General features: G+C 36.7%; 1 protein-coding gene across 1 annotated transcript; it reads right to left on the bottom strand.

Moving 5' to 3' along the window:
* Window positions 1–8,672: 8,672 nt before the first annotated feature.
* parvg (parvin, gamma) lies at window positions 8,673–23,260 on the bottom strand. The gene is made up of 13 exons (XM_042412453.1): window positions 22,557–23,260; window positions 21,758–21,864; window positions 20,209–20,273; window positions 19,454–19,556; window positions 19,105–19,248; window positions 17,773–17,888; window positions 17,623–17,678; window positions 17,497–17,531; window positions 17,325–17,386; window positions 15,955–16,023; window positions 15,752–15,853; window positions 14,027–14,099; window positions 8,673–10,190 (listed from the first exon to the last, which is right to left on the bottom strand). The coding sequence occupies exons 2-13, from the start codon at window positions 21,819–21,821 to the stop codon at window positions 10,117–10,119; spliced, it is 963 nt and encodes a 320-aa protein (XP_042268387.1). The 5' UTR covers window positions 21,822–21,864; window positions 22,557–23,260; the 3' UTR covers window positions 8,673–10,116.
* Between the last annotated feature and the right edge of the window lie 880 nt (window positions 23,261–24,140).

The following is a 24,140-nucleotide window of genomic DNA, read 5'->3' as shown; positions in this document are numbered from 1 at the left end:
AACACACTTGTTCAGCAGCTTTGCAGAATTTGGTTACCATGGAATATTACATATAAGATATATGGCAATTAATAAATAGTATGATGGTGTTATACTCATGACCAGAGGGTGGGGCTATTGGTGAACTTGTGTACCAAGTTTTATTTTATCAAAGACGAGAATTGCAAAAATATCATGTTATAATGTTACTTTACTGTGGGTAGAATTATATCAAATGTTACATACTTGTGCAGTATGGCTTTATGTACAACATTCCCGAATTCGGTTGCAATCCAATTTAGCATTGAAGGGTTCTGGACCATTAAGGGCGTCATCCACGCCTTCAAAAGTTTGGCAACCAATTACAGACAGACGGTAAGTGATACCCAGAAATTAACTCCAAAGTTTTGTCCAGGGTCATCTAAATATGATATTTAACAAGTTTGGTGAAGATTAGATGAAATATGTGCTAACAGAAGCAATACATTTCGATTCACCTCACGGTTCATGAGTTATGTAAAATACGTAATAACTGACCACGTGGTGGCGCTATTGGTCCCATGTTTTAATATGTTAAGCATTTCCACATGGGACACCTGTCCGTGTAGTATGAATACTTTAGCACTCTAAGGTTTTGCGATACCACCTTGCAAACATTCCTCCCATAGACTTTCTGTTATTGACTCTGTGTTTTTGTACTTTTTGTGCGTTGGGATTTCTGTACCTTTTGTGTTTTGGGGTTTTTGGTTTTGTTTGTTGCAGATGAGAGATTGTAGTGTTGCTTGGGTATTTGAGTTGTAGTCATGTTTATTCTGTGGCGGTTCTATTCATTTTGGTTTATTATGAAGAGTTTTGTGCATGCTTACTTGACATGATTACTCATTGACAGTATTTACAACATTGAATAAACAGCCATTTGAATTATGACTTAAAATGTTAAGACAAATTACACAACTTCAAGGTATTTCTTTCAAACCATGGCTCACTTTAACATTTTAAATGAATGATGCTTAACATTTGTACACAATTAGAAAGTAATAGAAAAACAAAGCATGGAGCTCATTCAGGTAATTGATCATTCAAAAGTCATTTAAAAAGTAAATACTTAAACTAGTTCAGTCTGTCTGAACATTGTACACAAATAAAGATAAAACAAAAAATATCAACATGATCCTCTAATGGGATTCTTTCCAACTATGGGAAATATATCAGAGAAGTCAGAGACAAATTTATTTAATACTAAATACTTCATAGATATTATTACACCCCAACAAGACTCAATAAAATGGGTCTAATTAAAGACAGTTGGAAATATACTGTACTTGAACTGGAAAAATGATATGGTTGAAGAACAATGGGACAGCTTTAGTGGGTATGTATCTGTAGGGAGCGGCCTAACCCTGACAGGAATCTGATGGTTTGGTACAGTACATCTGTAATTGTTGCCATGTACTAATGCTCACCACATTATTGTAACCAAATAACTGCCTATCTTGTATCAATGTCTGTTTGGTTACCTTAATTGGTATTTTCCATAAAATTCAATTTAAAAAAACTGTCCAAGTGTGTATTTATAAGGGTTTGTAGTGGGTGAGTGAAAGACTGAGGAAGTTACTGAGTGAATGACAGTCACTATGAGTGACCAAGTGAATAACTGAAAAGTGTGGCTAAGAGACTGATTGTGTGGGTGGGTGAGAGGGTTCACTGACTTATACAAAGTCCAACTCAAAAGTCCATTAGTTTCTTTAATAGACTTAACACACAAGGGCTTAGGTGACTAGACTTCTTTGTCCCATCCTGCCGGGGTGCCTCTCTCAGAGTTTATCCCTATGAAGCTCCTGAAAGTGTGTTCAAAGAGGGTGTGAAAACACATTTTATTTATTAAATTATTATTATTATTATTATTATTATTATTTCATATAGCACATCCATTCTGCTGTAAATTCCTGATGTTTAATATAGGCCACTATAATACTAAATCTACTAGTACTTCAGCATGAAAGAAAACAATTTCATCAGTTACAAAGTGGTACACGGTACTACGCAGACAGTAATGGCACATTATCTAAATAAGATTGGAGATGTTGGCATATAAAACAAAGTAAAATGAAACTCACTGTGTAATTTGGAGCTTCAGAATCACAAGTCCAGCTCCACTCTCAGAAATATTGTCTTGCCACTGAAACAAGACATTATTTTAGCAACAGTTCAGATGTAGCTAGTTAGTAAGACTGATTTCAAAACTCAATTCAAGTCTGATGCCTTTCACATTTCATCAGAATAAAATTAACTTAGGAAAACAATTTGAGAAAAAACTCTGTATCATCAAGATTGGTCAGTAAGTCAGAAAGAATCTCAAAGAATAGATCACAAGCTTAATGAAAAAATATATACTAGTAAAATAGCGTTTTTTGTTTGATGTTGTGATCAGATGGCATGGTACCAAATCATTATCATGACAAAAGTAAGGGCATACAGCACAATTCAAATTGATTGGAAATGTAATGTATTTTGCCTATGCTACCAAGCAAAGCAAAAAGGAACTCATCTATTGATTTGCTGGATGAAGATGGATGAAAAACCATACTCCATTGTCCAGGCACATGTGTGCCAACTCTACTGTTGCAGAGAGCTGCTGCCAGCTGCTGCTACAATAGTGTGATTGCTTGCAGTAATCACACTAATTATTAGCCTTGACCTACAGTATTACATACATACATGCTGACACTCACACAGTTCAGACACAGGGATGAAAGGATTGTTTTTAGTACAATCCCAAAAGTTAACAGACATTACAGAACCGTAATGTAAAGCTGCCTGTTCTCTTTTATCCTGTATCTACTGATCATCACTGTCTGTCTCCCAGCCTTCCTCTCCCTTACCCTCCTCTCCCTCATTTGGTGACCCATTAATGTTCTGTTCATTTTTTTATACAAATAGATAATGGCCAAAAAGCAAATCTCATCATTTGCATGTAATACAATTAATTTGCTTTTTTTGGGTCAAAAAGATGATTGACGAGATAGGAAACAAGAAAAATGAAACATTTCTGCAACCCCTTCTGGCTTTTTACAATTACTTGCTGTTTTATTGTAAAATAAAGTTTTACCTGTGAGGAAGCTTTGTCAGAGTGTCAAGGAAGGTGATAAGAGACAGACTCAGAGACTACCAAATGAAATCAAGCATAATCAAACTTACCTTAACACAGCTACACTAACATCCTCTTTCGTTTCTGCTCTTTCTCAAACCAACAGCTCTCCTCTTAAATAGGGGATTCAATCTATCTAGGCAGAGCCTTATTTATATCAGGGGTGTCCTTTCCCTTATACCAACAACTGGTATATGACAATGTCACTTGTATCAGTTAGCATTGTTTACACACACATCAACCACAGCATAGTCCTTACCATAAACCAAAATAAGTACAAATAACATAAATACAAAACCAAACCTTTAACTAAATAAATGACTAATAACTAATAAATGCCTCCATACTTGCCAAGTCATTAAAATCAGGAAGTGGTTCCGTCCCCTGTTGTCTCCTGGAAAGCGTGGTGGGTATATGGTAAGTTACAACCCAAGCTAATCTATAACTCAAGAAACTCAGTACTTCAATCAATAAACAATAAATAATGACCTTAAATACTTTTCGGTCTCTATTAAACTTTATGTGCAGATGTAAATGTAACAAAACAATGCTAAACACAAACAAAACCCAGGATAGTATTTGACAGCAATGTGACTGGCTAAACAAACAAATGACAAGTATGGCAAGAAATACAAATTGTAATGGGGACAAAATGGTCATCACTTTTTCACAGCCTCTAAAAACTATTCAAATAAAACAATCCTAGAAGTACAATCCTAGAATACTGAAATAGTCAAAACTCAGTTGTTTTAACCAGGAAAAATTAAGCTAAATAGTTTGGTTTTGGATATAAATGGGCTGACTGAACCTTGTCAGCATTCACACTAATAATACATTGGTATGTTTAATGTGTGGTGTTTGATGACGTCAGGCATTGGTATGGAGTATGGAGGTGTTACACCAAAATATATAACCATGAAATTGTAAAATAATCCAATACATTTTTAAAACTCAGCTAATTATCATGAAATGTTATTTCATCATGCTTCTTTTCACAATAACAGTTGATCATTTTTCGTTTCGTCTTTTTATCACACATTACAATTTATCCCAATGAATGTTTTATTTATTAATGCAACTTTTCATCACAAAGTCTTTGCCTGATTTTATTTATTCATTTTTATAATCTAATTCATTTGATTATTTTACAATTTCATTGTTAGGTACTTTAATTATATGATTATTGATTTTACAATGTGATTGTTTGACTGTGTTTATTTAATACTGAACACTGGGTTATTAGTTGAGTGGATGTTGACATTTAAATTACACAAAAAGTTCACTTGCTTTGATTGTTAGTTATATCCCCTGATGAAACCACTGATGATGACAATGATTGCTGCAACAGCTCCTGTGTCGCATCAGCATATTGTTTGGATCGATGGATGTCTGTCTTCAGTATGACTCTCTGACTGTACAGTCTGATCAGAAGCTCAATACTGCGTCTCGCAGGTGGTCAAGCTTTAATCTTTCTCAGGCTGTTGCCATTGCCTTCTGACTCCAACACAGCATGCAAGGGTTGAGATAAGGACACGAAACAAGCTTGACCATCTTGGAATGAACAAATTAATCAATTGCATTAGTATGATAACACTTGTTGTGGGCAGTGCATAGCCTATAATTTCCTTATTAACTTAGAGTATTGAAATAATTTAATTTTGCACATGATGATAGCTCAGTAAACATATGGCTTTGGGGTAAGAAGGTCCAGAGCTGGGGTTAGACTCTCAGTACTGAGTTTTACTCTGTTGGCTTATACAGTATGATCTCCTTTGTATTCATGCAACTCTCTGTCTGTCAGTGACCTCCCACTTGAAAAGACGCCCGTGTTTGGTATCAACTATCAAAAGTTCTGACTTGCTATAAATACTGTAGTTGGGTCAAATACAGAGGGCATGTTTCCCCAAGAGGGTCAGTAGTTTGTTGCATAAAAAATGAGGGTTAACATAATTTAGTTTAAATCATCCATTATATCCCTGGTCACAGCACCAAAGAGGAAGTTTAGATATTCAGTGTAATTTATTTTCAGCAAAATAACACGCTCACTCTTGGGAGAAAATAATGGGCTGTGGGTTTTTTTGTTTTCCCATAATTCAAATGCCACCAGTGTACTGACTTTTTTAAATGGCAGGGACTGGTGGTGTTTTTTAAGATTGTGTATAAAGCAGCAGAAATGTTGCAATTAAAAATTAGACTGAAACATTCAGAATCTCCAGTGGAAATTAGGCACTTTTAAATAAGTAGATTGACTTCATATGACAAATTAGTTTAAACTTTTTTTGAGGAAATAAATAAAAACTGATCATAAATTACCAGTTTATTGCAGCAAGTGCATAATTTATTTGTAAATACAGTTATAAAACCACTGGAAATCTTGTGTTGATTGAAATTACTGAATAGTGATTTCCCTCCTGGGGTTTACATACACACCTCATTCCCTGCCTCCAGCTCTGTAGTGAGTGTGTTTGATTGATAATCACAACCTCCATATGTAGCCGTGCATACAAAATGTTTGTTTTTCTTTAACACTGATTCAGGACTCATTATGGACAAAGAAACCATGAAATAGTCTGATATTGTAGGAGTCATCCCATTACTCTAGATTAGTAACCATGCATATAAAGGCCCCTCTGGTTCATCCAAAACAACAGAGGAGGTGACCTTTGACCTGTTTTAATATCAGTCTGAATCAAATGGTGGACAGTTAATTCACCTGGGCTGAACTGTTTGAGGTCTTTAATGAATAGTTGAGTTTCTTGAACCTTGATCTCGGTCCCATTAGTAATCAGCCATCTATTCAACAACACCTTTACAGTAAATGCACCCCAACTTTAGTCACTTTCAAATCTAAATGAATAACAAATGTTCTGTTGATTATTTCTCCCATTTGCACTTATATTGGTTTTATCTCTTACTCCAATAGTTCCAAACAGCCTCCCCATCATACAGTATAAATACATAAATCAACAGCAGAATAACAGGGGGGTTCAATTCTGTGCTCAAACTGATGCTGCTCTGTTGGCTGTGCTTCCCTTTTCATGCACAGATAGATGCATCTGTTCAGTGTGACGAGACATATTACTCATGTTTCTTGACAACATTTTGGATGGCATATGACAGATATTTATCCAGTGGGTTTCACAACATTTGTTTTCTCCAAAACAGCCAGTTTATGAGAAATCATCTGGTGTGGTCAAAATATACTTAGTCATCCAAATAGAATATATTATTTTATCAAAAATATTCTCAGCCCTTGCCTGAAATATATTTTGCTGGAGTCCTAATGGTGGAAGAAGAAGGTGTTGTTGTTGGAGCAGAACAGGTTTAATCCCTGAAACGTTTATCCTGAAAAGTATCCTTGTTTGTTCTGATGGATTAAAAACTGGTGACAGACTAAGCCCTGACCTTTTTGTTGATATGCATACAGTGGCTGGAAAAACATTCATCTTCCTCGACTTTCACTCAGTCACAGAGATTATTGCAAAAGCATGTCAAGCACACATGACTGTGTGCACACACCATAGTTATTTTGGTTTGCAGTCTTCCTCATTATTCAGACAAAAAAATGTACATCATTACTCGCTGTGCTCTTGTTTGATTTTTGCAGCAGGCTGAAACCACCACAGCATTACCTCAATAAGTACGAAAGTCAGTAATAAATAAAGTACGCATACATATGAAACTTGTTCCATCACATTTTGAATTTTTATTCTTTGAATTTTACCCTTTATATTTCTTTTATCTTATCCTTATTTTTAACACTAGGCTCTTTACAAAACCTTAGAAGCACACCATATTGGGATCACTACAAATATGTGTATGTGATAAATAAATCTTTGAAATCTTGAATCCAAGCAGCTCAATGATAATGCTGACAATTAACGATATTGATTGTATTAGAAAGCACAGTTACTTCAGCGCAAACAGCCCACCACTACATTTAATTAAAGACACTTAGGAGAAGGTTTTAACCATTTATTGCAACATTCAGTTTTGTCTCTGCTCATATGATGCTCTGAGAAATATCTAAGCAAGCTTGATGTAGACTGTCCCTGAGCTCACAAATACATATTTAAAGAAACATTTACACACAACTAAATGTGAATATAGGAAGAAGCTGGAGGTGGAGGAAGTTACATTGGAAACAGTCAGTGGTGCAGCAGCGAGATCCTCCTCAGCTGCTCTTTTGAGTGTTCCCACTAAAACCTTTGGGGATGCTGCTTTTAGCCAGTACGCCCCAAAAATATGGAACACTCTGCCATTAAATATTAAACTTGCTGACTCAGTCGACAGTTTTAAACGACAACTCAAAACGTTTTTTAATATAGCCTGTAACTGTCTGTTTTAATCTTTTAAGACTTTCTCTAATTTCTATTCAATGACTGTGTAACTGTGTAAATACTAGTTGATAAATAGTAACACTCATTTTCTCCTTGTGCATGTATATGTTTTACATGTTTTTTTGCTGCTGAATTGTAAAGCACTTTTAGCTGCATCCTGTGCATGAAAGGTGCTGTATAAATAAAGTTCATTCATTCATTCAAGGATGTCAAGCTCTGTAGGCTTGAAATTGCATTTTATTGAAACTGCATGCTCATTCAAGGTTTGACCCTGTACCACAGTGGTTTACGCCTTTCGTAAAATAATCTGCAATCAAATTTTCTACAAGCTAATCTAGTTACCTATGACATAGGATGAAGAGTTCAAGGGCTGTAAATTGTGATCTCGTGCAGTAAAAAAAAGAGAAGCCATTTGTATTTCATTGGTGGAAACGAATAAATGGCGTCCCTGAATGTCAACAAACACATCTGCAAGCAAACTGGAGGGAATAAGAAGTGTGATAGTCGTTAATGTTACTGTGTCGTGTTTTCATACTTTAGCCCTAAGAGAAAACCAAAGAAACACACTCTGCAATTTTCTAATACACAAACTACAACCACAAGAGTAAACAGAGGCTCTGATAAAAAGATATTTAACATTATTTCACATTAAGAAACAATTAAGTGGCTGAAAACAATGTCTTTCCACTAACAAATAACAAATTGTTTGCATACATTTCTTTTAAACAAAGCAGTTGCACTCCATGTGTAATCTTCATCCACTGAGGACAATTGTGAATTTTTCCACTTCTAGCCAACTTTTCTAATTGAACACATAATTTGCAAAAAATGCTTTGATGGAACCACAGCTATTGTCTGTCTCTCACTCTCTGTGCTCCACTCCATCGCTGCTGCACCCTTTCTACATTTGTGTGACATTGAATTGTCAACAATTCAATGGAAAAGAAAAGAAAAGAAAGAAAAAGAAAAAATCCCAATTTTTTCCGAGAAATAACAATTGCATGCACAGAGGAGGTCACAGACTGCCATGAGGAACACATGAAAGAAGCAGAGAAAGACGAAGCAGAAGAAGGAAGTCAAGGACAGGTGTGTGCTATAGCAAAACTGAAAAGTACCATTATCCAGCTGTGTTAGGCTGAAGAAGATGCATAGTGAGACAAAATAGAGGGAAAAATTGTAATTATTGGGAAATAATAAGGTGACACTGACATCCACACCAGGTTTATTTGACTGAATGTGAACGTAAAAATATGAAAAAAAGAATAGACAATATATTATCTGTGCTTACTTTTACATTTAGTTGTCCTTATACTGCCAACAATGTCATCAGATAGTAGCATCAACAATTCATTTTAAATACATTTTAAAAATGTTGCTATTGAATGAGCAGTTAAAGCTACTGAAGCTTATTTTCTTCCACTTATTTTAAAGCTTTTTAGTAATTCCAGTTCATCACAGCTTGGGTCTTATTTTTTCTGGTTTTGGCAGTGATTTCTATCACTTATGATTATGCTCTAACAACAAAGTAGATGTTGAGATCTGATTGCTACAAAGTCAAAGTCAGACGAGGCAAAAAACCCCAAGCAGTCAGACAAGTTGTAAACAAGCCAACTGTTTAGTTAAATGATCTAAACCACTTTATTTGCAGGTAAAATCTAAAGTGTGGACACCTGAATTGTGAGTAATACATGTAACTCCTCATTGCACAAGAAAACTATGGGAGTACACAACCACAACATACAGTATAAGTCAAAGTTTAACCAGGTAGCTGGTCTGTAAACTGTGACAGATTCTTACAGTGAACAGTTTTGGAAATCATTATACTGCTACCTTCATTTTCTCCTTTGGCTAGCCCAGGGGTATGTTTAAATCATGTATGACTGCCTGTGTTTCTTGTCCCACTGGATGTTTTTAGCCATGCTAGCAACATGACTCACTGGGGATGGTGATGTCAGTCGTTCGGTCCACCACTTTGGTCCAGACTGAAATATCTCAACAACTACTGGATGGATTGCCATTAAATTTTGTACATTCACAGTCCCCAAAAGATTAACCCCTCTGACTTTGGTGATCCAAACATTCACATCACACTAACTACTAAGCTAGCAGTAGACACAGTCTTGATTAATGTTATCATTAATGTAGTAGCATTAGTTTGGGCAGATAACTTATTATTAGTGGCTCATTCATCTGCTGCTTGGCTACCAGCTGACTAGTAACATCCAATCATATTCATACAGGTATAAATGGCAGCCATTATAACTTGACACTTCTAATTACTGCTCTGTTGATAGCCTCATGCCAATGCAGTTAGTTGTTGCAGTTCCATCCACCACCCCAACCTCCCCCTATGTGCTACGTTTTTGGTACTGTTGGGTCTAACATTCATATATGTTCATTATCAGGGGGGTTGTTCTTCCAACATACTGGAAAACTATAAAAATAAGACCAAGGTTATATTGAACCAGAATTATTCTTAAAGTCAGCTCAGAAGAGAGCATTAGCCGAATGTCTAAAAACCAGTCAACATATAATTAGATATACAGCATTTGCAAAAGTTTGGAGACAGCAGGCATCCAAGGCTGGCCAAACATTCCACTTTACTTGTATGTCCTGTTATTGATCTCCTCTTCTCGTGTCTGTCCTCTCTCATATCCCTTTGTGCTTCCTGAACAGGGTGTACAGGATCTTAAAGGTGGCAGTGATGTCCTGAGAGACGATATCTGTCACACAATTCACAGAAGACATTTAGAGCTTGTTTATAATGCACCATCAGCATCCGTTAGCCACTGGAGCAGTGACAATATGAAGAAGCTTTTACCAACATTAGCTAATAACTATTCTCACAATCCATCCTAACAGGTCATAGATCAGGAGGACAAAAGAAAAACACATTAGACAGAAATTTAATCAATATGTTCTTGGTGAGATGAGATCCCAACAAAATTGCTCTCTGTTGTGAGATGCACTAACTGAATAAATGTGACATAAAGATCGACTCAACCACTAGCTAACCTCATTAATGCACGCAGCGCGCTCCCGTTTTAGACCCTGAGTGCTGCGATTCCTCATTCCATCACAGCAATTATGCCAAACATTAAAGAGACACTAAAAATGAATTAAATTAGCCACTTGCTCATGGCTCAGATTAATTAAGCTGGTCCTTACATTAACAGTTATCGTGTTGAGGATTTACTTTACAACTACAGGCAGTGGTGGAAGAAGTACTCAGATCCTTTACTGAAGTAAAAGTACCAATACAGCAATGTAAAACTACTTCATTACAAGTAAGTCCTGAAAAATCCTACTTAAGTAAAAGTACATAAGTATTAGCAGCAAAATGTAGTTAAAGTATTACTGTAAAAGTAGTGGTTTGGTCCCTCTGACTGATATATTATTATATAAGACATCATTAGATTATTAATACTTAAGCATAAGTGTCTAAGCAGCATGTTACTGTTGTAGCTGCTGGAGGTGGAGCTGGTTTGAACTACTTTATTTACAGTTAGCTAGTTTAGACCAGTGGTTTCCAACCAAAGGGTCTCCAGATAAATCTGAGGGGTCATGAGATGATTAATTGGAGAGGAAAGAAGAAAAAAAAGTTCTGATACACAAATCTGTTTTCAGTTTTTGGACTTTTTCTCTCATCTTTGATTTTTGATGAAACATTGGATCATTTGAACATTTATTAAAATGAAACCATGTGAGAAGTTTAGAGGGAAAAATCACTATTTGGTGGAGCTGTTAACAATTTACAGACATCTGAAATGTGAACTGCTTTTTGTACGACACCACAAGCCAAAAAAGTTTGAAACCACTGGTTTTGTCTTTAACAATGTGTTGTATTTTTAACAGCTTGTTATATTGTCCATTGTGTCAAATCTTCATCTGAAAAGTAACTAAAGCTGTCAAATAAATGTAGTGGAGTAGAAAGTACAATATTTCCCTCTGAAATGTAGTGGAGTGGAAGTATAAAGTAGCACCAAATGGAAATACTCAAGCCAAGTATGAATACCTCAAAATTGTACTTAAGTGCAGTACTTAAGTAAATGTACTTGGTTACTTTCCACCACTGATTACAGGCTATATGGCAGGCAGGCAATATTATGGGGAAGTTTTAGTGATTGTGAAAGGGAGATTCGAGCTCAGAAAGTCCACAGAGCAACTTGTCAATAATGGATTTGCTGGGAAGTGGAGTAGATCAATTTGCTATTGATTGATTCACACACTTGAACAAGTCAGTAACTCACTCGCCCACTCTGTTTCGCTCTTCTCTCCCTGGAGTGATTTGCTCTACACAGCCAAAAGTGGACACCCAAACAATACACCCATATGTGGTTGTTGAACATCTCATTTCAAAACCATGAATATTAATCTGCTGCTATAACAGCCTCCACTCTTCTGGGAAGACTGCGGGGTTTTGCTCCCATTCAACCACAAGAACATTATGTTGGTCCTGGTTCACAGTCAGCGTTACAGTTCATCCTAAAGTTCTTGGATGGGGTTGAGGTCAGGGCCCTCAAGTTCTTCCACACCAAACTAGGAAACTCATCTCTTTATGGATCTGGCTTTGTGTGTACATCTATGTCCAGACCCCTCAGATCATCTGATCTGCTACTCCTTGCCAGTCCACCTTCCCTGTGGTGACCACATCTTCCCCTTGCTGCTCCCAGACTGAAGCAGGTCTTCTCTCTCACTGTCAGGTCTTTTCTGTTTATCTGCATTTTTAAATCCTGTATTAAGATCTTTTTACCACTGTGTTTGAGTCCCCTTAATGATTAATATTACTACACGGTTAATTTGTCTGTTACAGTCATTTACCTAAGTGTTTCATTTTAATTATTCAATTGTAAATTACATTTCCATGTGTGAAGTAATTTGGTTAATATTTGATGTTTTTGGCAGCACATTACAATTGTAGTCTGTAGCATTTAGATTTTCCTTCATTAGAACCACTGTGTCATGAAAAACAGATAAAAAATAGACAGAGGTGTCATCATACTTTTATGTATTTCTACCCACAAGAAAAGGGAGCATAAATGGACACACATGCAATAAGTATTAGACCTCACTTTAACTTAGCAATTTACATGTCTACACTTAATTTAAACTGCAAGTTTACTTAAACAAATGCTCTATACTTAGGTTAAATGATGGGTGTCCTGGTGACTCATCATATAACTGCAACATCCCTGGTTTGATTCTGGTACCTTTGCTGCATGCTATCTCCCTCTCCTTTAATTTCCTGTCTGTCTCTATGCTATCTACTGTCTATTGAACGCAAACATGTCAAAGATTATATTAAAGAGATTTTGGTTAAAAGTCATAAGTTGGTTATATGTTGTAAAATTTACTACATGATTGCACGTTATGTTGAATCCACAAATATCTTCCATGGTAACAAGTATTTATCAGGCCTGAATTACCTTCTTATATCTGCAGTCTTTTATCGTTATGGGTTTTTTTTATCATTTGTTCCTGTCAAATCATGACTGACAGTGAAGTACATAAATTTATATAGCGCCGAAAATGTTATTCTTATTTAAAGTTTTATCCGAAATATACCTTTGATTCACCTAATGTACAAACGGACAGAATCCCAAGAACCTTCGCTAACCTTATTCAACCAAGGAGAAAATAGGATTTCCAGAAACTTAACTTACTGCACATGAAATGAAAACAGGAAAATAGGAAAATAATGAAAAGATAATTGTATTATTATTTGGATGAATGCTCAATCTCATATGTTTAATCCATAAATCATGAATTTTAATGATTTTACGGTTGAAAATCTGATAACCAAGAGTTGCAAGTTGAAATCGTCAAACACTACATTTCACAATGAGTTTTTACAGTGCACAGATACAATCAGAATATTTCCGGGATCTGCTTGATAACTGTGTGGCGTACAGTAGTAGTGCTCATGAATACAGATAACATATCTTCCTCAACACACACACACACACACACACACACACACACACACACACACACACACACACACACACACACACACACACACACACACACACACATACTAGATACAGTCATAGCGGTGAGGTTATATCCCTGTGTCTATCAGCAGGCACCAGAGTGACATCGTCCCCTTGAGACTGTCTCCCTCGCAGCTCCTCTCTAAATGAATGATGATGACCTCGGACTGAGCCAATCATCCGCAGTGATACCCATCGAGACACGAGTCATACTCATTCATATTCAGCAGCAATTCCATCTTTCCTTCCAAAACACTGTCAAACCCACACTCCACCAAGCAGTGGGGATTAACACAAACTACCGGAGCGATCCCCCTCCTCGCCTGATGTACAAACAGATTTTGGTGTATCTGTCATCCAGATAAATGCTCTTGATAGAGGATATCATCTGTACTAGTTTGACATTGCTGTCTTGATGATCTGAGGTCTTTTTTTCCAGTTAGAATCACTTTAAACACAGGCCTTCTGTTTCTGTTTCTTCTTCTTCTGTGTCTGGCATTTTAATGTAGTAAATCTGTTGTCAACAAGATTGTGTAGCAGACTGTGTATAGTGTGAATTTTCTCACCTTGTGGGTCAACACTGGACAACTGCAGGCCTATATCATTAAGAAGGTCCAAGGCCAAGGTCACATTTTGAAGCTAGAGGTCAAAGGAAGAACATGTCAAACACAACATCAGTATATAACAATCAAAATGAGTTGTTAAATACAAAATTCAGTTATTTAAAATGTATTAATCTACTATTGAAATTGAATTTAACAAATTTCTAGTACAATAATATCTAAACATGTGTGCTGATATCTTATATTTACTATAAAGTGAGTAGTGCAAGTAAAGTTAAACAACTAGTAGATATCTGCCTGAGCAGCCTAATATGTTTCTTGTTTCCAGTGGAGTTTTATTTGTTTTGGGAATTTTCTTGAATTGAGTCTCAAGATTTTAAACCAAGACAATAAAAGTTAAATCATGGCAAGAGTATCAAGCAAGCTGACAGCTGCTTGTAGGGGAAAAAAAAGTTTAACGAAAAACAGAAAAGACAGGAAATTACATTCGAAGCATTACTATTCACCAAGACTCAAGAAGTTGTAAAGTTCAACATTTTGGGCGATTCTCTTATTTGCTCTCTTGCTGTGAGTTAAATCGAGTAGAAAGTGTATTTTCCAAAATGTTCAACTTTTCTTTTATAGACATGACATAAAATATTTAAGTGATTGAGCTGTTTTGCAGCAGGTTCCCTCATTAATTTGTCAATATATCACAAAAAATCATGAGACTGACAGATTGTGAATTAATCTCTGCCAGTGAAATCTGAGAAAGAGGAAAAACAACTCAGTGTACTAAAATGTGCACACATCAGGACAATCAAGTTTTTTTATGTAATAGCCTACTAATAGTTTATATAAAATACATTTTTACCACTGATGACATCTTTGTATTCATTCACTTGTACATTTCCAAGGTTTTAATTAATAAATAAACCAAATCTATGCATCTTATTTGCATTTGTGTTGGGTTTCCATGATATTAGAGGTGACAGATTTAACATATTTGGCTATAAAGTGGTCAAGAATTGGGTAATTCCTGTATTGTGACACGTCATCACACAAGTGTTACATTATAATCTTATCACAGCAGTGTGAGACATAATATATTAAGATTGAGCTTATATACATAATGTGTTTTCTGCTTTAAGGGTATCAAAAAGTCTTATATTGAGTGTCACTGTGTCTTTAAACAGTAATAAGTTTAAGTGGTAAGTAATTCATGAACTCATCATATCTTTGATAACAGAATCATAACTTTTTCATAGACTCATCCTATTGCTTCAAGTAAAGTGAGATCAAAGATATCATTATAAGTGAGGCATGACACAGCAGTAATTATGCATCTACTTTTATTATGGGAATTGTAAAATATTAATTATGTGACATCATATATTGTAATAGGCAAGATTTTGGATCAGGTTTCAGTACTGTTGCTCATTATCTACTGTTCTCATATGGGAAATTAGATTAGCTCAAATTAGAAAAGAAAAAAAAATGTATTGTGAACTTCTGAATTAGTATAATGGAGTCTGTGCATATCTTAACTTTCACACCACATCAGTCAACTGTAAGCTGATTTTCTAATTGAAATCAGTAATTTCTCTTTTGAGCAGTGGACTTTTAAGCACATTCATCATCTGTAAGGTTCAACAGATAGGACGATTAGACTGTAGCAATAAAGTTAAGTGGCGTGCGTTTGTCTTTGTGAGGATGCACTTCTTTTGCTAATGTGTCAGGAATCCATACCATCTCTGATGGATTGACAGGGGTCAGGTAGAAGTCACCGAGCGGCACAAAGAAGCCTTCCAGCTGTCCAATCAGCAGCAGCAGAATCACACCATCAGCAAACTGGACAGAAAGGACACACGACAACGAAGGTGATATAATCTCAGGGGAAGTAATCAATGAGGAACTCCTGAATGTGCTCCAGAGCAGCTGTTGCTGTGTACCTGTTTGTCCATATCATCCACCTGCAGACCCAAGGTCGACATATTCTTGTTGACAAAGTGTAAGATGGCCTGAAATTGAACGTTTGGAGGTTAGGCAGTTTTAATTAAAGGTTGGGTTTATCTATCTGACATTATTAGGTGTTAAACATATTATATTCTTCATCAAACTCTAATGAATACTTTTGTTTTGTTACAGTCAGAAGGATTCAAATGTCTGACAGCAGCATGTTAGAGCCTTCATATCTTATTTCAGAGACACTGGTTACTTAATGGATGGATATTATTTACTCAGAATAAAGTGCAACCAGAAAACATGAGGGAATGACAGCAAATGTTAAAACTTGGTCTGAATAACTTTTATTAAACATGTACTGTATATACTATATGTAAATATTTATACCTATTTATATCCTTATCTTGTAACATAGGGAAAGGTCTTGTTCTCTATTCCGTGTGTTTATGTCTTATGTTTTTTTTTTCTCTTAAAAGCAGGATGTTTATTTTGCTGGCAGTGCTGATAAAATGTCAGTGATTAGTTGAGTCATTGATTAGTTAATCATCAGAAAATTAATTGAAACAAAACAAAAAATGCAAAATTCCCTCTTATGCAGCTTCTCAAATGTGAGGATTTGCTGCTTTTCTCTGTTTTATATCATCGTAAATTGAATATTTTGGGCTTTGGACAGATTTTCGAACAAAACAAGACACTTGAAGATGCCACCAATGGAAGAAGTTCATTCTTAACACTTGATTGACTAAATGATGAATCAACTAAACAGGTTATTTGATTATGAAAATAATCATTTGTAACATTACAGCTTAAACAATTAGTCGATTAATCAATTGAAAGAAGATGATTCTGCAATTATTTTGACCGTCAATCATTCGTTAAAATTTACTTTCAAGCATATCTGTTATTCCCACTTCTCAGTTGTGAGGATTTGTTGCTTTTTAATGTCTCATAATGTGATTATAATGTGAATATCTTTGGGTTTTGGACGGTTTGTCTGACAAAACAAGGAATGTGAAGATGTCACCTGCAGCTCTGGGAAATTGTGATGGACATTTTTTACTATTTCCTAACATTTTTATAGACTAAATGGTGAATCAATTAATAAAAATATACTGTAATAAACCGATTATTTGCTAATAATAAAAATTGTTAGTTGCAGTCCTACATGGAATTGATAATTTGTTTGAATACTTGATAGTTCCCCAATCACACAAAATACCAAAAAAAGCATTCCTTGTATATTTGATCCATATACTTTGTACAGTATCTACATTCATCATACTTATAGTGTAGATTCCCGCCTGAGAGAGCAACAACTCAAACTACTCAAGCACTTCTCCTCTTATACTTGCTATACCTTCTTCACCGTGTTGACCTTGTGATCCTCAAGCTTCAGCAGTTGCTCGATGGGATCTTCCCCTGGGTGACCAGACAGACAGAAAAGTGCATCAGGTCCTTGTGGGCTGTAATGCTGTTTGGATGACATTCAGGATGTCACAATGACTCAACCTCCGACCACTCATACTCACTTTCAGTATTGCTGAGGGACTCTGAGCCTGTGTTGCTGTTGAAAAAGCCAAAAAAATATGAGGTGAACTCTGAGTTGTTGTTTTTTTTCGCATCCACAGAATCAAACAGGACAGAAATCTACTAACCTTTCCTCTGTCAGGACTTCTATCTGTTCATCTGATTTGATTCCACCTTTGTTGACCTGGATGTAATTGAAGTGAACCAAAACTGAGCAACAATCCACACAATATATGTTTGAGATAGATTTGAGAATTGAGCTTGAACTGAAAACTTACTTCCACAACTACAACTTTAACCTTCACATTTGCCGGCAAATCCAGATCAGGCTGGAAACATTTCACCATGGCAACCAGCAGATGAATAGTGGCCAGAAGGTCTTTGTTGTGGATGACTGACAGACAAATAGGAGAGAGCAGAACACAGACAATCAACTTGCACTGATATGGAAGAAATCACCACCCAGTGTCAAAACATAGAAAGGCCATAAAGACTTATCTGAAAATGTACATCTAACTGAGAAATGTTACTACTACTGAATACTTGAAGTTATAATGCCAAAGACTTTTGATACTATTTATTGAATTCAATTCAATACAACTTAATTTATCTCTATACAGGAAATTGTATGCAGCAGCTTGCCACCCAAATCAACAGCTATAAAACATTTACATAAAAAAACCCTAAACAACTGTCTAAAAGGATACAATCTAAAAAGATACACAAGATTATGAGCTTGTACAAGCATAAAAAACATTTAAAAAAAACACCCCATGAGGAATTGAGAAGTCGGACAGCAAAAGGGATAAACGGATTAGAGTAACGATTAGTTTTACAGCAACATGGTCACAGCATTTTTTCAGCAATGACCATTCAATTTATCTACATTCTGTAATTACATTTTGTATAGCAGTTTTTGTGTTAGTGGTGGAGTCTGCCATTCCCACTCTGGATTCAAATTGCCTCAACATGCACATGTGATTCACCTGAAATGACGCGTGCAGGTAATCCAGACTTTTTATAATTTACTCATTGATGTAGCCTCACTGTTTACTGCTCACTTTCCTAACGTTGTATCAGAGCTAAGTTTTATTGTAGTTGTATTAAGTTGCCGTTAACCCAACATTTCCTACTGATGCTACTTTACCTTAATATCGCTCTAAAAATTTTTAGACATGTCATTTTTGGATCTAAAAATTCCATTCAACAGCTAAATTTGTATACCAGGGACTAGCAATCAAGTCTGAATGAAATTTGAAATTACCTTCTGGAAATTTCGAATAGGGAACTTTAAACCGCATACATTAAGATAGACAGTTTTCAAAGTGACAGTAAAGCATTCAGTTGCTTATAAAATGTAAATTATTATCGGCCTGTCTTTGCTTCCATAACCCAGCAACAGCAAATAATTCACTGACAGGTTGATTAAAACAGATCCCTCGTAATGTCAGCAAATTTTATCTCCTCTAAAATCCCTCACAGTTGGTATAAGCTATCATGGCACCCTTGAGCTGTTACCAAATCCTGTTGTAATTCAAAATCGGTGCCAGGACAGAACATTTGTTCACTTGTTGCTTTGTTGCTGAAGCCTAGTCAGCTGCATGACTCACGTTTGATGTTCCACTTGATCCGGCTGCTGTCCTGCAGGCCCAGTCTCTTGTCCAACTCCTCCATGATAATTTCCAGCTTGCGGATCTGAGCTTTTTTTGACAGTGCTATTTCCTCCACAGACAAGTGTACGCCAGCCAACCTTGCTGTAGAAATCAGGAAATAATTATTTGTAAGGTCAGGGTTTCACTAGCAATGGCTGTGTTCTTTATATTAAAGTTGGTGACTTTTTGGCAAACATTTGGTAGTTTTAATTTTCACTATTTGGCTATTTTAAATAATGATTAAGTGGGAAGCATGACATTGAAAAATGAGGTGATAGTACAGTCATAGAAATGTGTATTATCTCACACAGCAGGTGATGAAGCACCAGCCCATCGAACAGATCCTCTTGCAGATTCTTCACCACTATGTGCTCTGTTTTCAAAGTGCTATTGATCCAATCAACCAATGTCTACCAAGACACAATTCATCACACAGTCAGATACATCAAACACTTTCATCTTTTTGCATACATTCTGCTGTTGCCGCTGAGGCAGATGAAAAACAACGTGAAACCCAGTTTTTTTCAAGTGTCTTAATCAATTTCCAGAGATAATATGATCCTCAAGTTGATGGAATATGATGACAAACACAAAGTACTCACCCCCCCCCCAAAAAATGACTGATATTTCATTTGTTTTTCCCCCACACTCTACACATAAAACACGTCAGGCTTATCAAGTTATTCATTCATTGCCACTTGCATGAAACACTTGTGCTGCCATCTTTTCCCGTCAAAAAGTGTGCAGACTCAGTCAGCTCCCTGCTCCTCTCTGATCTGTCTCCCATCACCTCTGATAATTATGTTCATTAAATTTTCACCGATCCTTGCACTCCTCTCCCCGCGTCAGATATTATTCATGCTCTTCACTGCACACATACTGTACATGCAGGATAAGAAATGTATTTCCTGTGTAGCATTTATCTCCGGCCCACTCAAGACACACGGGAATCTTGGATCTGTGTTAGTCTGGAACAGGCTTTGATATGACCGTAAATGTTGAATGGACGACAGGGATTCCGACAAAGTGTTATATGTAGATATGGGGGAATCAATCTCTTACCTCCTTCAGCTTTTCTAGGTCGGGGTCTCTTAAAGACGTTGGCTGAATGACCTTTGTTTTGTCTCCTGTGTGAAGACACACAAATTGCATTGTTCAGTTTGTTGTCATTCATTTTTTAGACAGCCTTTTACTTTACTTTAATATCATGATAGACAGCTCTCATATCATTTCTTTTTATGTTCTCTAAATGTTTTATTTATTACAAGACCTTACCAGTGTGTTTGCTCTTCAACTACAATACATGTACTGTACCTATATATCATTCCAAGCAGCCAATTAATTAACAGAGCCCTGAAACTTGATGATTTGTCCAGTTTGTCTGATCCATTACACCACACATCAAGTCTGCTTTATTTTCTTGATCAATCTGACAATCATACCCACTTCATGCCATAATTAGCAAGGTGTGTGGAGGTGAGAAAGGAGCCACGGTTTTAACTTCTCTCTCAAGTTCTGTTTGTGCATTCTTTACACAACTATTTTTGTCACTTTTCACATGAACAACCAAGTGCAACACTATGAATACCTTATGGGAGAGACACTCTGAAAGCCTTTATCCCTGTATTTAAACCATAGTGCCTCTTCCCCCCTCTCTGACGGTCGGCTTTTCACTCCACTTTCAAGTGTAGCTGTTCAGAACTATAAACGCGTTAGATTCCTGACGAGGTTATACAAAACATCATACAAACTACTTCTTTTGGAGCATAACCCAACCCTCAAGCTGAATTAATACATTTTTTTGGCCAGTTGGGGGTAGAGGAAAAAGCAGTGAACACAACACAGACATATCATCACCTAATAAAATTGGTATGGCAAACATTTTAGCAATACACATCCAGCAGACAAAGAGCTACATCAGATTTTAATTGGAGTAGCGTTTGTGTCCCAAAAACTGCTGCTCGGTGAAAACCTAAATAAGGAGCTGAAAGACATAGAGCTGTGGAGAACTGCAGAGTCTGGATATATTTCTCTGTGGGTTCGTCACTATGAGCGACCCCTTTCACATGATATTATGATGACAGTGTGTAATAGTTTTATGTTAACAAAAAAAATAGTGATCTAAGCAGCTTTACACACTGTAAGTACAGACTGACTTGAAATGTCTGCACTGCAGTATGTCATAAAGATATTGATTGAGGAAAATTTGACAAAAACCTACAATGCAGAGATGATGGTCATTATGATGATTTACACTACTCAAGCAAGAGTCTGCTGATAGAGTTTCACATTGTACAGAAATGAAAGGAAACCAGTGACTAGTTGAAAAGTAGAGAAAGATACATTAAAATTTCAAAATTACAACTGGCTTCCATTCAAGAAAGTTGTTTCCAGTGGGTCTTCTTTGAAAGTTAGTCTTTTTTACCACTAAATCCCCTCGTTGTCACAGTATGGATAAGAATGATTACAGTTACCAGGAACTCTTTCACTATACATACTGTATATGCACAAGTGTTATTTTAAGATGGACTTGAAAACATGTGAACCTATCTTGTAAATGTATTACACATTTAACTGGTAGATAACAGCAGCTTACTGAATGCACACATACCCTGGAAGGATTCAATGTCCAAGGTGTCTTCCTCTTTGTATTTCTCAAAGCATTCAGGCTCCATAGCTCCTCCTCAAGGTGACTACTGTTGGCCTGCTGACAAAAACCTGTAGAAGAATCAACTATGCACTAAGTAAAGAAACACTGTTGATGTTTTCAAAAGAGTTACTGTTTTGAAAAGCTCTCTCCCTTCTGCTTTAATAGGCCAGAAAGTGTGCTTGACCGCAGTGCTTAACTTTTGACCGCTGCAGGGGGAGCTGCTCAGTTGTTGTTGATTGCTGTTTATGTTTTGTACAAATACTCAATATCAAAACTTCAGCTTTCCAGGTATGAGCAAAAAAGGCTCAGCTCAACTATATTGCATTTCTGGAATATGTACTATAGGTTAAAAGGATTGTTAGAACCTGCCAGACTGAAGACGGAAGCTGTTCAGTTTCCTCACTTCTCTTTTTCAGTGGCACATTCTGTACTCAACGGATCAAGTACTAAGGATCCCCAAATATTTTGCAGGGCTGCATCTCTCCCTCTGAACATTTTGAATCATATGGTGTGAGACAAAGCATAGCAAACACATAAAGTAACACACTCTGACACAACAGACGTGGCCTGGAGCGTGTCAAACTGTTGTTTCCTGGAGCCGCAGATGAGAAGAGCCTCGGTGAGCAACTTTTCTTTCTTTCTCTCTCTCTCTCTCTCTCTCTCTTGTGTTTTATGTGCGTGTGGCTTCCTTTTCCTGAGGTTGACAGTAACTTTCAAACAAGGTCATAAACAAAAAGTCTTTTTGAATAAGCTTCAGTACCTTCAGCTACTCCCAGCACGGCTCGACAGAATCAGATGACCTCTGCTGAATTGAGTTCCTTAAATGATGTCAACTCCAAAAACTGTCAAAACAGTGATATAAGTGGAGGGTTGCATTCAATTTGAATAGAGGCTCTTGTGAATTCTGTGAACACAAAAAAGGTCTGACTGCACTCGATTTCAATCCGCTCCTTTAAAAGAAAATAACATGTCACAGGGTCGAAAAGGAAGATAAGTAGAAATGAGAGGATGTGGTAGAGAAGAAGGTAGCACTTCCTCTTTTTGATAAAGGCTTTGCCTCTTCTTCTTTCTTTTTTTTTCTTCCTTTAATCAGACACAGCCGAGCGTTTTGTGATAAGGGCGTTTACATTCTGTGTCACGAACGACATTTGAGACTTAATAATAAGTGTGTGTCGAGGGAAGGAGAACAGGGAAGGTTCCTGCGTACAAATGTAGTATTTGGAAAACCACGCTTCAGGAGGGCCGAGAGAAAACGTGACACTCAGAGGCCTGAATCACTCAGACTGGACTCACACATCTCTGTCTGTGACTGGTCGGATCAATTTGCTGTCATCTGGTCTCCAGCCTCCAGCAAACACACACACAAAAAAAGGAAGAAAGACAGAAAGAAAAACAACAAAACAAGCTCTGTATGTGCACCGGCCTTGTTGAAGAAAAGAAAAAGGACCACCCATCAGCCAGACGAAGGGGCAGTTTGGGGGATGTGGAAGGTTACCATAGCAACAAAGGAATGAGACAAGAAAATAAAGGCCGAAAATAAACCCATAATTCCTTTAGCTAAACCCAAATTGCAGGAATTGGCTGTTCCAAAGCCAATCTTGCTCAAAAGCCGAGGCAAATCTAACTAGTAAGAGATAAAATGAAATTCTCATTCTGTTTGATTCAAGGCATTTATTTCTTGACAGGGGTGAGCTATCCAGTGCCAGTGCAGTCTAGATTGACTCATCCACTCTCAATAATTCAGCTGGGCTCTAAAATGCATGAGCAGTCGCGTACTGTACATCTATGCAGGTCTCCAGGTGGCACCCTGGGGCCAGCTCTGCTTCAGGAGAGCAGTGAGAGGTCCAGGCGTCCTCTGGGACTCGTCTGAAAGGCAGGTCAATACGAATATACTCTGACTGGGGCTCTCCAGAGAGCATGCTGCACTTAAAGCAGGAGGCAACAACATCAGCTTTTAAATATGGCTTGAGTTTTGTTGTGCAGAGTAAACAAGAACCATTCACAGGTCTTTCGGCTGTCAAGAAAAGTGATTATATAAAGCTATAGTAAGAATATACAAAGTATTTTCAGATAATATATAATAATAAACAGCATTTTCAAGTTTCTTAAAGGAACAGTTTAAAAATTTTGAGAAATCCACTTATTCGCTTTCTTGTCAAGAAAGATTGGCACTATTATATCTGTCCAGCAATTATGAAGCTACAACTTGTTAGCTTTGCTTAAAGACTAGAAACAGGAGCAACGACAGCTCTGTCCTACAAAGACATGTTTTACTGTATAAAATTGCCTGAGACATGTATAATTTCAGAGAAAACAGCTTTTTAAAATAGCAGAAACCTAAAAA

The sequence above is a fragment of the Thunnus maccoyii genome, chromosome 5, assembly GCF_910596095.1.
Source record: "Thunnus maccoyii chromosome 5, fThuMac1.1, whole genome shotgun sequence".
In the NCBI taxonomy this organism is placed as follows: domain Eukaryota; kingdom Metazoa; phylum Chordata; class Actinopteri; order Scombriformes; family Scombridae; genus Thunnus; species Thunnus maccoyii.
The sequence above is the reverse complement of the archived record's forward strand: the minus strand, read 5'-3'. Positions and strand labels throughout refer to the sequence as shown.

What these genes read in the sequence shown, in the direction of transcription:
- parvg (XM_042412453.1), bottom strand. Translation starts at nt 21,821, where the DNA reads ATGGAGCCTGAATGCTTTGAGAAATACAAAGAGGAAGACACCTTGGAC. An exon ending in GAAGTCCTGACAGAGGAAAG is followed by an intron (nt 17,532 to 17,622) that starts GTTAGTAGATTT and finishes CTTTTTCAACAG; the next exon opens with CAACACAGGCTCAGAGTCCC. An exon ending in CTGTCAATCCATCAGAGATG is followed by an intron (nt 14,100 to 15,751) that starts GTATGGATTCCT and finishes TTTGACCTCTAG; the next exon opens with CTTCAAAATGTGACCTTGGC.